Below are 17,657 nucleotides of genomic sequence, written 5' to 3'. Positions count from 1 at the left end.
ATTAATGGGTATACAGCTTCTGTCTGGGGTAATGGGGACGTTTTGGTAATAAATGGTGGTGATGGTAGCACAGCAAGTGAATGTAATTAATGCCACGAAATTGTATACTTGAAAATGGTAAAATGGGAAATTTATGTTGTATATGTTACCACAAGAAAAATTTTTTTAATCCATAGAATTGTACAACACAGAGAGTAAATCCTAATGTATGCTATGGACTCCAGTTAATAAGATAATATTGGTTCATCAGTTATAAAAAATGTACCTCACAAGGCAAAATGTTAATAATAAGTAAAGTGTATGTGAAGGGAGTGTCTATGGGGACTTTGTACTTTCTGCTTTACTTTTCTATAAGCCTGTAACTGCTCTAAAAAATAAAGACAATCATTAGAGCATGCCTAATGTAACTAAGCAACAGTGTGGTGTGAGAGAGAAGTATTTCCATTTTAAGAAGTTTTCACCAAGCATCGGCTTTGGAAAAACCAAATAACATATCGTCATCTTTTTTTTTTAAAAAAATGAGAAATTCCACAGAGGATTATTAGGGGGAAAATTTCATATAGACAGGACTGAAACAAATTGATTGAATTTTTGCAGAAAAACTGTGAAGTTGTGCTTTTTCTCAGTTATTCATATTGCCCAAATTCATTTGTTTGGTTATTCAAATGAGAATTTCTAAATATTCCAGTCTTAATTACACAATCTCAGAATCATTTTTACAGCTCTCTCACAAAATGCAAAATGTAGAAAATCTAATATTTGTATAAAGCTTACTTTCCATTCTTCTTTTTCTATCTTCAGAATGACTCTTCCATCTTCCCTAGTGACTTTTTCTCTTAGCTTGGTTAAGCAAACTCTCTCTTCCCAGATCCTCACTAGCCTAGGACACCAGGAAGTTCATAGTTAATGACATAAGTAGCATTCACATTTCTATATTTTACAACCATTTGATTGATGGTATCTGGAAATCAGACAAGAATTATTTTGCAATATTTACAAATGATTAGTTTGACAAATTCCAAATTTTTAAGTTACTGAAAAATATAATTCACCATAGTCTTTTTCTTTTTTTAATATCGGCAGGCACCAGGAACCAAACCCGAGTCTCTGGCTGCTGAGCAGCCATGGCCTGCCCTCACCATAAATTTGTTTTGCTTTTCACCATAGATTTTTTTTTTTTTTTTTTTTTAATACATGGGCAGGCACCGGGAATCGAACCCAGGTCCTCTGGCATGGCAAGCAAGCACTCTTACCTGCTGAGCCACCGTGGCCCACCCTCACCATAGATTTTTATAACAGCTTTTATTTTATTTTTTTTTTTTTATTAACGGAAAGAAAAAAAAAAGAAATTAACACAACATTTAGAAATCATACCATTCTACATATGCACTCAGTAATTCTTAACATCATCACATAGATGCATGATCATTGTTTCTTAGTACATTTGCATCGGTTTAGAGGAACTAGCAACACAACAGAAAAAGATATAAAATGTTAATATAAAGAAAAGAAATAAAAGTAGTAGTAATAGTAAAAAACAACAACAAACAAACCAACAAGCAAAAAAAAACAAAAAAAACCCTATAGCTCAGATGCAGCTTCATTCAGTATTTTAACATGATTACTTTACAATTAGGTATTATTGTGCTGTCCATTTTTGAGTTTTTGTATCTAGTCCTGTTGCACAGTCTGTATCCCTTCAGCTTCAATTACCCATTGTCTTACCCTGTTTCTAACTCCTGCTGAACTCTGTTACCAATGACATATTTCAAGTTTATTCTCAAATGTCCGTTCACATCAGTGGGACCATACAGTATTTGTCCTTTAGTTTTTGGCTGGATTCACTCAGCATAATATTCTCTAGGTCCATCCATGTTATTACATGGTTCATAAGTTTATCTTGTCTTAAAGCTGCATAATATTCCATCATATGTATATACCACAGTTTGTTTAGCCACTCGTCTGTTGATGGACATTTTGGCTGTTTCCATCTCTTTGCAATTGTAAATAACGCTGCTATAAACATTGGTGTGCAAATGTCCGTTTGTGTCTTTGCCCTTAAGTCCTTTGAGTAGATACCTAGCAATGGTATTGCTGGGTCGTATGGCAATTCTATATTCAGCTTTTTGAGGAACCGCCAAACTGCCTTCCACAGTGGTTGCACCCTTTGACATTCCCACCAACAGTGGATAAGTGTGCCTCTTTCTCCGCATCCTCTCCAGCACTTGTCATTTTCTGTTTTGTTGATAATGGCCATTCTGGTGGGTGTGAGATGATATCTCATTGTGGTTTTGATTTGCATTTCTCTAATGGCCAGGGACATTGAGCATCTCTTCATGTGCCTCTTGGCCATCCGTATTTCTTCTTCTGGTAGGTGTCTGTTTAAGTCTTTTTCCCATTTTGTAATTGGGTTGGCTGTCTTTTTGTTGTTGAGTTGAATAATCTCTTTATAAATTCTGGATACTAGACCTTTATCTGATATGTCGTTTCCAAATATTGTCTCCCATTGTGTAGGCTGTCTTTCTACTTTCTTGATGAAGTTCTCTGATGCACAAAAGTGTTTAATTTTGAGGAGCTCCCATTTATTTATTTCCTTCTTCAGTGTTCTTGCTTTAGGTTTAAGGTCCATAAAACCACCTCCAGTTGTAAGATCCATAAGATATCTCCCAACATTTTCCTCTAACTGTTTTATGATCTTAGACCTAATGTTTAGATCTTTGATCCATTTTGAGTTAACTTTTGTATAGGGTGTGAGAGATGGGTCTTCTTTCATTCTTTTGCATATGGATATCCAGTTCTCTAGGCACCATTTATTGAAGAGACTGCTCTGTCCCAGGTGAGTTGGCTTGACTGCCTTATCAAAGATCAAATGTCCATAGATGAGAGGGTTATAACAGCTTTTTAAGGGTACAATTCAGTGGTTTTTAATATATTCACAGAATTGTACAATTGAGAATGTTATTTCCCTTAAATTTCTTAATAATTAATCTCTGATTTTTGCTTCTTATTAAATACCACAAATTCTAGGCCTATTCCTAATGACCACAGAAGTGTATATGACTTAGCTTTTGGAAATTACATTTTGCTAGCAGATCACAACTAAGTCTAATAAGTTAGTTACAATCACTAACTAGTAACAATATAGTTGTGAAGAATACTCACAATATAGTTATGAAGTAAAAAAAGATGGGACAATAGGGGGACAACAATGAATATTCATTACTTCTTTCATACAGAGAGAACTTGAAGCTGCTGAAATTAGATGATTTTTAACCTGACACATAAAATGGTGACATGCAGGAGTTTAAAACCATCATAATTTCTGACCATTGTTTTAAAAAATAATGAAGATAATTTCATGAGAGTATCCTAGAGGCAAGTTTATCCTAACCGTGCAATATGAACATCATAATGCACAAGAGTAGCTTTATACGTAAAGAACCAATATAGAGAAATATATGACCTGAAGTGAATGTAATGCTTACTGAGGCATGCGGCTTGGTTTGAATACCAGTTCCACTTTTACTAGTATTGTGATCCTGGAGAAGTTACTTGGGCCCATCCCCCAGGTTTTTCATCTTAAAATTGAGAAAATAATAGTGCCTACGTGTGGCAAAGACTGTTCATTGTCCCCCAATATATTACTCTTCCTCAATAATAGATCCTTATTATTATTTATTATATAGATATTATGTTATTTATTATATAAAATTTAACCATTTTCCCTTACAGCTAGATATGGATCACGTGAAGGTTTGGCTAAGGAATTTTCGCAGTCGTGGTAGCACATGCAGTTTTCCGAAGGTGGGGTTCACCTTCCCTTTTCTCCTTCATGCTGTCAGAAATCAAATATGACGACTGCAGTTGGTGTATCCATTTTGGACCATGAGGAGACTTTAGGAATCCAAGCCATGGGCAGTTGAGCAATATAACAGACATCTGTATTTTATATTCTATGAAATGCTATCCCTGTCCCATATCATGTACCCAGAAAAGTTGACATTTCTTGTTTAAAGCACTATTGTTATGGTGTTTTCTTCTCTCACAATGTAATCTAATCCTTACCATGACACTGTTTTAGCATTGTTGCAACAGTTAAATGAAAAAGTTCAAATAAAGCACTTAGCACAATAACTAGTAAACAGTAAGTGCACAATAAATGGATATTATCCTTATCTATAATTGTCAGCATCACTATCATCTTTATTGACTTGAGTTGGGAGGAATGGCCACTCCGCACCCAGATCTTTAGCAGATGCAAATGGGTGTTCATCAACAAACTTCCCTCCTCTTCTTTGCTGGAAGAATACCAATTGATTTCAAGTGTTTACCGTTTCCCAGTAATCCAGGGATAAATCTTAATTTGTCTAAACCAGTCATACAATACCATTCCCCTAGAAGGTAACTGAAGTAGAATACACAAATGATCCACTTCTGCCCAATGAGAGATGAAGGACTGTATTGCTGTGAGACCTCTGAGAAAGGTTTCTTTGATCTTAAAGAAAGAGTAGAGAGAAATAGTCTCCATCTTCTGCTAACATCAAATGATTCCTGACTGCAATGCCTGGAGGTACATCAGTCATCTTGTCACATGGAGAGAAGCTAACCTGAAAACCAAACTGACCCACTGAGATTGGCAGTAGACGGTGATAAAAATAATCTAAGTATCTAAAGATATTGAAGCTTTAAAGAGCCACCCTTGGAGCTACGTTGCCTCAGAATTTCTCTGAATGCTAGAGCCATTAAGCTACTTTTAGTTGAATTAATCAAATATTTGCTACAGAGTGCATCCCATTGAACTAAGACCTTCTAGTGTTTAAGAAAAGTCCTAATGATTGAGATTTGTAGGGAGCCATGTGGGCTTTATGAGGAAATGGACTATTCTTGCAAGAGAAGTAGAATACTTTAGAGACATCCAATAAGAAAGGAGGGTAGGTATCAAGAAGGTAGAGAGAATGGGAGCCATACTATTTAGACATAGTCTGTCAGAAGCTGTGTGAAAATCTACAGCACCTTCTACTGCCACGTATTGTTTTAGGTCCCAGAGTATAAATGCTAAACAAAACACAGTCACTGAAAAGCAGAGTTAGTGATACTAATCAAACCTTAGGTAAGTGATAGAGTCCTATGAGGGCCTTCATAAGTACTGCTTGCACACAAAGACACTTGTACTTTAGGGGACCCCATCACATAGCCCCACTTAACTGAGCCAGGTATTTCCTTCAAGTATATTTTGAGTTTTCATTAAATAAAAATCTATCAAATTCAATAAAAAGATAAGTAAAAATGACTCCAATATGGCTTTCATTTTCTTAGATTATGACTCAAAAAGGCATTTGCTAGTTATAACCAGGCACTAATAGTCTTATAGCAATGACATTATGAATATTCATTTGTTCAAATTAATAGAAGACATACTTCTGTTGAAAGTCTTTCTCTCGCTTCAGGTCTTCATTTTGTTTCTTTATTCTTTTTTCCCAAACTTCCTTTACAGCATTGACAGCCCCAGGACAAACCACATTTTCTGTCATGACTTCACATTGCCTCACAGTCACCAACTTCATGAAGTTCTGAATAACTGAACCACAGATGTCATTTCAGAAGGTACCTGTACCAGAGGAAAAAAGCCATGTGTTTCAGAATGTTCTTTGAGTATCATAATGATCAGATAATGTATATTTACTGAAAACCCCCTATCTTCCCTAAAGGAATTTTAAAACTTTACTGTTAAAGCTCATTTTATTCTCAAAACAACAGTACGGGAGGCGCAAGGGTAGTTCAGTGGTAGAATTCTCAGACCCAGGTTCAATCCTGGACCATGCATTTCCCAAAAACAAACAAGCAACAAAAATTTAACAAATGGTGCTGCAAATAATAGGAAAGTCACATGCAAAAAAGAATGAAATATGACTCCCGCCATACAGCATACCAAAAAAAAACCACCCACGACAATGAGGGTAATTCTATTGTCTCTGATATATAGATGAGAAAACAGAGACTTAAAGAAGATGGACAATTTGCTCAATGTCTCATGTCAAGTATATGGCAGAAGTGAGACCTAATGCCACATTTACTTCCTTTATTGTTATATTATTCACAGTAGGGAAAAACCACAACTAGCCTAAATGTCCAATTATAGAAAAATTGTTAAGTAATGGATATATAAAATAAGACTGCCTTCTTGAGATATTTACATAATCTGCATATTTCCATATGCTCAAGTGGAATTCAGTTAAGTGATAATATATTGGTATTGTTTGCTCTTGGGTAAAATAACTTGCAAATAGATAGATGCAAAATTGAGTCTTGTGACCTGAATCTCAGAAATAAAAGACAAATACCCAATAATAGGAGATGGTTATGTAAATTATGGTTGACTCTTTTGATGGGATGTTTTACAGCCATTTCAAATAGTGGTCTTGATTTTTCAACAATTAGATTAGCAGTAATATAAGAATTTGATTCACAATTATTTGTGAATATACATATATGTATATATATATATACTCATATATTATATGAGAATGCCTGTTGGTGATTATAGACATTTTGTCTCCCTGAATTTGGAGAAATTTGATTCACAATTATTTGAATTATTTTCTCCAAAAATCAGGAAGACAAAAATTCCATAATCACCAACTTCTTTTTAACATTATATTGGAGAGCAATATTACAAGGAAAATAAATAGAAGGTATAAAGTCTGTTAAGGAAGAAGTAAAATTTGCAACAAAATAGGGAAACAGGCATTCTTATATACTAATAATGTCAGTATACATTACTGTTTTCTGTATATAGAGAAATTTGATAATAACTCTCAAAATCACAATGCATACTCACACGTCCAGGAATTTATACTGCAAATACTTTTTTTTTTTTTACTGCAAATACTTTTGCATATGAAATGATATACTACAAAGTTGTCATTGCAACATTTTCCATAATAGCAAAAGATTCTTTAAATGGTAAATTATAATACCTTCATACTATGGGGAATTATGTAGTTCCATAAAGAAGGGAGAAGCAGTTTATATACTGACACATGATGAACTCCAAAATATGTCACAATTCATTTACCCACTTTCATAAGCATGAGTATTTGGGGCCCAGATTTTTCTTTAATTGACAAAACATAACAATATACAAACACAAACATTCTTAACATATGAACATTCCATTCTAGGTATATAATCAATGAGTCACAGTATCATCACATAGTTGTATATTCATCACCATGATCATTTCTTAGAACATTTACATCACGCCAGAAAAAGAAATAAAAAGAAAAAAGAAAAAGCTCATACTTACCATGCCCCTTACCCCTCCCTCTCATTGACAGCTAGTATTCCATCTACCCAATATACATATATTTGAATTTTTTTATTGAAAAAAATCTCCACACACATACTTTCTATACATGGCGCACAATCAATGCCTCACAATATCATCATATAGTTGTGTATTCATCGCCATGATCATTTTTTAGAACATTTGCATCACTCCAGAAAAATAAATAAAAAATTCATACATATTATACCCCTTACTACCCCCTCTCATTGAACACTAGTGTTTCCATCTACCCAATATATTTTAACCTTTGTTCCCCATATATTTTTCTATACCCCTTAGCACTCCCTTTCATTGATCACTAGTATTTCTTTTTTTATGTTTTTTTAATTAATAAAACCAATCAACATACAATATGAACATTCTTTTTTCATCACAGTTGAGTGTTCATCATCACGATCATTTCTTAGAACATTTGCACCAATTCAGAAAAAGAAATAAAAAGAAAACATCATTGTGCACTCTAGAAATTCTAGATAATGGTGTGTGTGAATGTTCAAATTTACAAAATAGTGCCAAATTGTTTTCCATGTGATTGTGCCTATTCATACTCTTCCTAACTCTGTATAAGAGCCCCCGTGGATGTACATCTTCACCACCACACTACTATATAAAATGATATCTCATTTTTTTTGGTCATACTTTGCACTTCCCTGATTGCTAAATGCTCAAGATTAATATACAAGGATTGTTAGAACAAATTTTTAAAAATCACGTGTGCTGTTTGCAAGAGGAACACCTAGAACATTAAGATAGAGGAAAGTAAATCATACAAAAATAAGAAAAGATTCACTCCTAGGTACATACACAAAGTGTTGAAATTTTGTTCACTCAAAATTGTATACTAAAAATCACCATTAAAAGGGTGAACTTTATGATATCTGTTTGGTATGTGAATTACATCTCATAATTTAAAAAAAAATTAAGAGCAGAAAAAGATATACCTTGCAAACACTAATCAAAAGAAATGGGATCAATATATTAATAGCAGACAAAACAGAGTTTAAGGCAAAAAAGTGTTAGAGGCATAGCTGATAACTTCAAAATTAAAGCTTTAATTCACAAAAAAATGCAAAACAAACTTTAAATTATATGCCCCTAATAACATGGCTTCAAAATATACAAAGCAAATTAACAGAATTAAAGGGAGAAAGGAATTGATTGAGGATTTGAACAACATCATGAATAATTTTTACCTAATAGATATAAAAAATGCTGTGCCCCATAATGGCAGAACACATATTATTTTTAAATACACATGGAAAAATTACCAAAAAAAACAACCATAAAAGGACAACAAAGTAGATATCAACAGACAATTTGCAAAAGATGAAACCTGAATGGCCAAAAACCATATGAAAATGTGCTCAGTTTTATAAATATATAAATTCAAACCATAATGATATACCAGCTACACCTGTCATAATGACTAAAATTAAAAACACTGATTATATCAAGTTTTGGTGGGAATTTAAGGAACAGAAATTCTCATACACTGCTGCTGTGTACTGGTGGAGGTATAAATTAGTGTAATCACTTTGGAATAGAGTTTGGCACTATCTACTAATATTAAAGATACACATAGTTTATGATCCAGCAATTCCACACCAAGGTAAATATCTAATAAGAAATGTGTAGCTCCAGGAAATATGAACATTAAATGAACAATACACAGGATTATTTTTTTAAAAAGGAAGCAATCCAAAAAAAAAGAAAGCAGTCTAAATATCCATATCCATCAATAGGAATTAAATGTGTATATATTCATACAATGGAGTGCTATAGAGCAAACTATAGGGACAGTCAAGGAATCGCATAAACATATATACAACTATATATTATATTTATATGAAGTTTTAAAAAGAATCAAAACTAAATTACACTGTTTAGGTTTCCATATTTAGGGGTAAAATAATGTAGAAAAACAATATAGAAAACATAGATGTGATTACTTTTAGGTAGAAGAAGGGTGGTGTAATTGGGAGAATTCTGACAGCATCTGGAGCGCTGGGAATATGCTATTTTTTTATTTGGGTGGTGATTACACGTGTCCATTTTATAATAATTCATAAATTGTGCACATGCTTTATATTCTTTTCTGTATTGTTATATTTCACAATTAAGAAATTTAATTTAAGAAAAATCTTCTTTTTAAAATTATGAGATAATTATAGCCTTAATTCCAAAATCTGAAATGAACGATAGGAGAAGAAATACAGATTTCTCCCACTCTTGAGCATGGACACAAAAGCCTAAATAAATGTTAGCAAATTGAATTCTGAAAAATGTAGAAAGAATAATAAAACATTATTACTAAGTCGGGTTTCCCAGGAATATACGATAGGCATAAATGAGAAAACCATTTAAGGTAATTGACCACAGGAACAGATTAAAGAAGAAATGTATCATATGATAATCCCAAAACATGTGAATGATAATAATAATAATAGTTGCTAAAGTTCAATGTCCATTTATTATTTAAAAATAAATTATTAGGGGATGCACAGGTGGTTCAGTAGGAGAATGGTCGCCTTCCCTGCAGGAGACCCGGGTTCAATTCCCATTCCATCCACTCAAAAAGTGAAAAAATTAAAAATAAATTATTAGCAAATTGGGAATGGATATGAACTTAACTTCATCTAATGAAGATTATCTACAAAAAACCTATACAAATTTGCAGTAAATGGGGAAACATTGAAAAATTTCTCTTTCAGACTTGACAAAGATGCCTACCCTCACTCATATTCAAAATTATGCTGGAAACCCTATCCAGTGCAGTAAGGCAAAATAAAATAAAATAAATAAATATTGGAAAGGAAAAAATAAAAATCTAATTATTTTTAATTCAGAATAATCTTCAGGCAAACTATTGAATAACTTAGCAAGTTTGACAGATATACATACATATAAATAAATTGTATTTCAATATAACAAGAAATAGTTCAAAAATAAAATTTCTCCCAGTGCCTGCCTATTTAAAAATAAATAAATAAATAAATAAATTTCTAAAAAGATACTAATTACAATACATTAAAACAATACAATATTGGGCAACTAGAAATAAATTCAAGATGTGCCAAGTCTTTATGAAAAAAAGTTAAAATATTTTGGAAGATATTAAAGAATACCTAAATAAAAGGAAAAAGATACACTTGTTAATAGCTAGGAAGATTCATAACCACAAAGATTAATTCCAACATAAACCCCAATAAAAAAGCTTATTGTAAAATTGATATGGAAAAACAAAGGTCTTAGAATAAACAAGAGAGGCCTAAAAAGAAAAGCAAGGTGGGAGGACTTGCATTCACATTAATAGGGTGCATTATAAAATAAGTAATTAAGACAGTGTAGCATTGGCAGTGGGGTAGACACATGAACCAATGGCATTGAGAAAGAGAATCACATATGAATAGAAACAATTTATAATAGAATTGGAATCATAAATCAATGGAAGAATACTGGTTATCCATGTGGGGGGAAGATAAGAATTAGAAATCATCATGCCATTAAAAAAATCACTTATGGATTGACTAAGGACATAAAATTAAAAAGAAAACATTAAACATGTATATGAAAATACAAGAGAACATCATTATATACTTGGGGAAGAATTTCTAAAACAAGTTACAAAGATACCATAAAAGAAGACAGAAAAATTCAGCAATGTTAAAAATAAGAACTTGTTTCAGAAAGAGAAAAAAAATTGAACAGATAAGCTATAAACTGGATGTGTAGCATATCATCATTGATTAGAATATATAAATGGGGAAAAATATATAGATAGAGAAATGGGGAAGTAACCTAGTAGAAAAACTACTGGAAAAAGACATGACCAGAAGAGAAGACCACAATGACCAATATGAAAATATGTCCAACTCATTAGAAATAAAAGATATACAAATAAAATCATAATGCAATTTCACTTTATACCAGATTGGCAAAAAGGTTTTTTTTAATCTGAAGACAGTAGTCTTAACAAGTATGTAGACAATAAGAACTTTCATAAACTGCTGGTGAGAGTATAAATTAATAGAGGCATCTGATAAATAGATCGGTGCTAACAGTAAATTTGAAAATATGTATCTCATATGTTCCAGAATCCTACTTCTAGATAAATGCCCTATAGAAGAAATCTTACCTTTATGCACAGGGGACATAATGTGAGAATGTTTAGTAACAATTGGGTAATAAAAACTGTAAATAGCTAAAAAATGTCCATCATCAGGAAAATAAATTGTGTTACATTCATACAATGGAATACTACAGAGCAGTAAATATTAGCAGGCTACAATTATATCCCTTACAAGAATGAATCTCACAAACATAAGGTAGCGCAAAACTTGGAATGAGGCTCTGCAAGAGCCTCCAGGAAGTTTATGTGGAAACAGGACTGGAGCACATAGTCAGGAAGGAGGCTGCAAGCCTCCAGGAAGTTTACACGGAAGCAGGATGGAGGCTGCGAAGTTTCAGGAAGTGGGTTTTATTAGTCTATGGCCATAGTGCTCAGCCAAGCAGCCTCTGAAAGCCTGAGCCCCGAACAGAGGCTGATACAAGATATTTATAAACAGAAGGGCTGGTAGTGTCTTCCTAATGTGGTGACTGGTTACACTGGAGGGAGGCGATTGGCTGCTCGCTGGTGGCTAGAACTAGGAAGGTTGCTGAAAGGTGAGTTTATAGGAGTGGATGAGTGGTTACAGAGCGGAGGGGTCTGCTTGCTGCCAGGAGCTTGCTTGCTACAATAGCACTAAGCAAAAGAAGGAAAACCCAAGAGAATAAATAGATGTGATTCCAATTATATAAAGGTTAAAAGTAGACAAGAGTGAAGTATAAAAGGAATACATAAATGAGCAGTTAAACTACTAAGGAAAGCAAAGAAGTGACTACTATTAAAATCTGGAAGTAGTTTCCCCTGGGATAAGGGATGTGGTTTGAAGAGGGACAGAGCAAGCTTTGGGGTGACGGCAATGTTATGTTTCTTAACCAGATTGGTTAATACATGTGTTTTTGCTTTGCACATATTTATTACCCTGTACATTTATTTTTGTGCATTTTGATTGTTATATTTTTAAGAAGTTTTAAAGTTTTAAACAAGTCCCAGATCTGCAGGAGCCAGCTTGATGAATTAAAAAAAAAAAAATTCCATACCCAGACACACCATTGAGTAACTTTAGACCACTTTGTATAAATGAAGATCCTAAAAATGTTCAGAAAGTAAAATAGTTAACATTAAAAGGACCGGGGCCCAGACTGTGCAATTACTTCAAAATTCTGAAAGACAGTTCTTTCATACTTGGAATTCACATCACCAATGAAATGTGAAAACAGAATAAGAATGTTTTTATCCATGCAAGAACTCAGTAAGTTTGTCTTCTGTGAACTGTTTCTTAGGAAATATCTGAAGATGTATTTTAGAGGGTTATAAAGAAAGAAATCTGAGATCCAAAAGAGGAGAGTGGCAAAAAGGGTCCCCAAGGATATCAGCAGTTTGAGAGGCCTAAAGAGCAACCAGTAGACTGAGCTGAAGTTTAAGAAAACAAGAACATAAAAATACTAGGGAAAAAAAGAAAGGCTCTTTGAACCTTCAGGAAAAACAAAAGGCTATATAAGAAAGCCATGGCCCAAATACGAAGAATCACTTCAAATTAGAACCACTGGTCAGTAAGCTTGAAATAGAAGCAATAATGAGATTCAAGAAATAGCAAGAACTGAAAAAAAATTTTTAAAAAGTGGATGTGACATCAGAGATACGGAAAATAAAAAATTGGAACTTTCTTCTCCCAACAAGAAAAAAGAAAAGGCAGTTAGAAATTGGTTTGAGGAGATATTGTACAAGAAGCATACTGTCCAAATATGAAGCCAGCACAATACGGCACAATTTTAAGCAATGATTGAAGTGCAGAAAAGAACAATTTTAGCATTCTTTGAATGGCACACTGATTATGACATTGATACTGATAAGGAAATATTGCATCTACCGACAACAGTAATTACCCAGCCATAATACTATAACAGGCTATTTATTGATCTTCAACTCTTAAAATAAATCAATATATAAAAAAGCTAGAAAGATGTATTTATAGTTACAAAACAGATTATAAACATCATCTATCTTAAAAATAGTTATTTTAACGGTTTCTTATGTATCTAAAAGAGATCATAAGCACCCCAAGATTGTGTTTCAAGAATAGTAATTTTGGGCCGGCCACGGTGGCTCAACAGGTAGAGTTCTCACGTGCCATGCTGGAGACCCGGGTTCATTTCCCCGTGCCTGCCCATGCTAAAAAAAAAAAAAAGAATAGTAATTTTGATGAAGCCATCTCCGTTTTTCCTTCCTTTGTCTCTTACATTAAATAAGCAGAGGAGGTTAATTCAACCAACCTCTTCATATATTCTGCAGCTAATAAAACCCAATGATTCAAATTAAAAATAGTTCTTTTAACAGAATGGACAAGAAGGAAATGGGGAAAAGAAGTAGAGAGTAGAGACACCAATACCCTCTTCTTCAAAGTGAGGAGTCAATAGACACTGTCCATTCTTTATGGAACAAGAAGTTGTAATCAAGAAGTTAGGATTTTAGGGATGATTATGATTAATGAACAATTATATAGGCATTCCTTTTTTTCTGGTACATTAAAATAGAGGGAAATACTTGAAATATCTGAACTGTAATCTAACTGCTTTCATCTCTGATAATGATTATACAGCCTTTTGCTTGTGCCCTTATGATTGTAAAAACCCTCTGACTAACCTTCATTGTACCTATTTTATCCAGTTTTCCAACGTTAGAGTATTGTGTTCACTAAAGACAGCCCCTAATATGTATTATAAAGGGCCTTACATCAGCCCAGAATGAACTTACCCCAACTACAAAGTTACCTTGAGAACCAAAGCTGGATTTAACCCAAATGGGCCTGCCTGACATATGCAGTTGCTTAGACTTTAATCTAGAAGTTATCTTTACCTCATTATAATACTAAAAATCATGCCCATCAATATATTCAGCCACCATTTTCTTGCATACATTCTGTGTCTAAGACCATCATCAATCTGTGCATGCTCAAGAATTAAATCACCTCTAATTACATCATCTGGGGCCATAATGCTCATTATCCCAAAACCTTCCCGTCTTTTGATATTATAAAACTGTTCAAGTTACTGCAGTTCAGGAAGAGAGATGTTTTGGCTGCTAGGCTGTCTCTGCCTAACACCTAGCAATAAATTTGTTTCTCTCTTTGAAACCCTGATGTCTCAGGTATTAGTCATCTGAGCACATCAGGCAGAGAATCCGCCGCCTTTGTCCAGTAACAAAGTAAAGATTTAGGTATTTATTTAAAGTTATAAAAGGTACTCAAAAATTAGGAATATAACTGCATGGGGTATAAGTAAGCTGAATCATCCTCTACCTTAGGGACACTCCACAGATATTGTCTACGATTGAGAAGAAATAGCAGTAACTGCCTTTGAAAAAGAAAAAAAAAGCGATATGAAGTTAACCACGAAAAACTAAACCTGGAAGTGGTTTCAGTGGTTCCTTCTGGAGAACAGGACTGTAATAGGGAAGAATGGAGCAGGGGGAGAGACTATGGGTCTTTATTAGTCACCCCTTCTAGATTACTGATTTTTTTAAATGAAGATATGTTGTATGTGTATGCAAAGAATTGTCTCATAGAGGAAAAAAGTTTAAATTTTCAAAACTGACACCTTATTGGCAATATGCAGAAAATTATTAGGAGGAAGTATAACTGAGGAGTTTGGATTTAGCAAATGATTGCAACTACTGAATCATTGTATAAATATTTCTTTTTACCTTCTAGTGAAATAGAATAGCCAGAAGGAAATACCTGAAATCATTGAACTGTAATCCAGTTGCCTTGATCGTTGATAATGATCTGTATAACTATACAACTTTCATCCTGTGACCTTGTGATTGTAAAAATCTGACAACTAATCCCTCACTTGTATCCCCTTTATATGTTTTTTGATTTTTTTTTACTTTAGAAACTTGTAACCACAATGGTAAACCCCCTAATCCTAATGGAGGAACATGAATCAGCTCAGAACTAACCATTGACTTGGTTCTAGCACAGTCCCACTCGCTTACATTTGGAAATTGTTTTTGCAGGTACTTGATGTTGAGGTGGTTGGTAGTTAGGTGCTGTTGTCGACTTGGCCAAGTTATGGTGCCCAGTTGTCTTTCTGGTCAGGCAAGCACTGGCCTAGCCATCGCTGCAAGGATATTTCATGGCTGATTGATAAACTGGAAGGCTGGTGTGTTAAATTCATCAGTCATTGGATTACAGCTGTGGCTGATTACATCTGCAATCAACTAAGGTGTGTCTCCACCCATGAGATAATCCAATCAGTTGAAGATTTTTTTTTTTTTTTTCTAAGGAAGAGAGACTTTTTCTCTGTTTCTTCAGCCACCGAGCCTCTCCCGTGGAGTTTGTCCCGATCTTTCTTTGGAGCCACCAGCTTCACAGCCTATGGGTTTTGGACTCTTCCATTCCCATGGTTGCCTGAGACACTTTTATAAATCTCATATTGCAGATAGTTCCTGTTGGTTCCATTTTTCTAGAAAACCCTAAGTATCACAGGTGGCAATCACCCCATCTCCCCTCCTTGTTGCTTATACTTGCTATTGAAATGGTAAAGACTCCATATCCCCTTGTTTGAATCCATAAAATCCCTGAACTCCTGAGACTCCCTAAAACAGATTTTTAGGCCATCTGTTCTCCTGCTTCAATAAACTCTTTCGCTCTTTGAAACCACACTGTCTCAGGAACTGGTCATTTGAGTGCATTGGGCAAAGAACTCATTGCTCTTGTCCATTAGCAAAAGTTCCTAGTTTTCAGCACTACATGCAGAGTTTACTCAGGAACTGTGAGATCCTTTTGCAATCAAGAAACCTTGGGGTACATACCCCAAGGTGAAACTACCCAGGCCTATCAGTCAACCTGCAATTTGTTGTCTCAGATTTTAGGAAGTTTGCATTATTTGTTTATCTTAACATAATTAAGTATGTTGTAAAAATCCCATGCAAGTATCTCTATGTATATGTACATTTTATTAGATATCTATAAATATTCATTCCTTTGTTAATTTAGGTATTCATCTGCATTAAACTGGGTCATCCATCAGATTTCCTTTAACTACCAATTTCCCTTAGAGTAAATCAAGTCAATAATGATGTCAGCACTCTGCCTCTACCACAGAGTTGTGGTCTCTACCTTGATTGTTACAATAGCAGAAAAGCACATAATGTGGCAATGACGTGACTGGGCAAGTTGGCTTCTTAAAGTAAAAAGAATGCAAAAGAAGTATCATCTCAGAAGACATGCTTCTTACTTCTCAGGAAATCTATCTTTCAGTGGAGGACAATTACACGAGTGGCTATGAATCCCTAAAGAGCCTTCTAAATTCAATACCGAGTTTACTTTTATTCTAACAAACATAGACATAGTTAAAAACATCCATCGCAATCAATTTATGTGTGTAGAATGGAAGAAAGTATTTTTGAAAAATACTTACCACTGTTGGTGAATGTAGAGGCTGACATTCCCAAATTTAGTGAGTATCAGCTAAGAATGGGTTGCAGGGGAGATTGTCTTCAGTGAGGCTCCAAGTGATTGAAATTCTCAGACAGCCTGCAACTGAGTGAAACGTAATGCCAGCCCAGTTCTAATTTTAGTTTTGTGGACAAAGCTGAGAATAGCAAGAATCACATGGGGCTTCTGTGCAAAGGATCAACTGATAATGTGTGTGAGTGCATTCTGTAAACTACAAAATGCTATACTATAGGCATTATATAAATATAAGACATAGCTATTCCTAAACTAAAAAATAATTCCTACTAAATATCCCCCCACTTTTCATGGCTAATGCATTTTGAATAGTTAATTGAATTTAATAAATCTGTGCTAATCATAGAAATTTGAAAATATGCTGATGTATGGCATAACAAAAACCCTACTGAGTAAACTATAGTTGTTCAAATATTTAATCAAAAGACACAGGTGTTTCAGAAGAAAATAAAAATGAAGACTAAGTGTAGGTGTGCTGGTTTGAAAGTATGTACCTCAGAAAAGCCATGTTTTAACCCTGATCCAATCTTGTGGGAGCAACCATTTCTTTTAATCCTGACTCCATATGTAGGTTGTAATATTTTGATTAGATTTTCTCCAGGGAAATGTGACACCCAATTGTGGGTATTAACATTTGGTTAAATGAAGGTGTCACTCTACCCATTCTAGGTGGGTCTAGATTAGATTACTGGAATCCTTTAAAAGAGGAACATTTTGGAGAAAAATTCAGA

The 17,657-nt window shown here is 34.1% G+C and overlaps 2 protein-coding genes across 3 annotated transcripts in view; one reads left to right on the top strand and one right to left on the bottom strand.

Moving 5' to 3' along the window:
- The window catches only part of TRMT13 (tRNA methyltransferase 13), a 44,907-nt gene extending 39,183 nt beyond the window's left edge, over nt 1-5,724 (top strand). Inside the window, exon 12 of the mRNA XM_077120129.1 lies at nt 5,495-5,724. The gene's annotated coding sequence lies outside the window, so the exon portion shown is untranslated. The remainder of the gene's footprint in view (nt 1-5,494) is intronic.
- LRRC39 (leucine rich repeat containing 39) overlaps nt 1-17,087 on the bottom strand; it is a 30,277-nt gene extending 13,190 nt beyond the window's left edge. The window contains exons 1-3 of one of the 2 annotated variants that reach the window (XM_077120132.1): nt 16,874-17,087; nt 5,419-5,608; nt 775-880 (exon numbers count right to left, since the gene is read on the bottom strand). In XM_077120132.1, coding sequence (XP_076976247.1) covers nt 775-880; nt 5,419-5,564 — 252 coding nt within the window. In that variant the 5' untranslated portion in view covers nt 5,565-5,608; nt 16,874-17,087. The remainder of the gene's footprint in view (nt 1-774; nt 881-5,418; nt 5,609-16,873) is intronic. The other variant, XM_077120131.1, reaches the window with a different exon arrangement.
- Between the last annotated feature and the right edge of the window lie 570 nt (nt 17,088-17,657).

The sequence above is a fragment of the Tamandua tetradactyla genome, chromosome 11 (genome assembly GCF_023851605.1).
Source record: "Tamandua tetradactyla isolate mTamTet1 chromosome 11, mTamTet1.pri, whole genome shotgun sequence".
NCBI classification, from domain to species: domain Eukaryota; kingdom Metazoa; phylum Chordata; class Mammalia; order Pilosa; family Myrmecophagidae; genus Tamandua; species Tamandua tetradactyla.
Note: the sequence above shows the minus strand (reverse complement) of the source record. Positions and strands in the feature narration are given on the sequence as shown.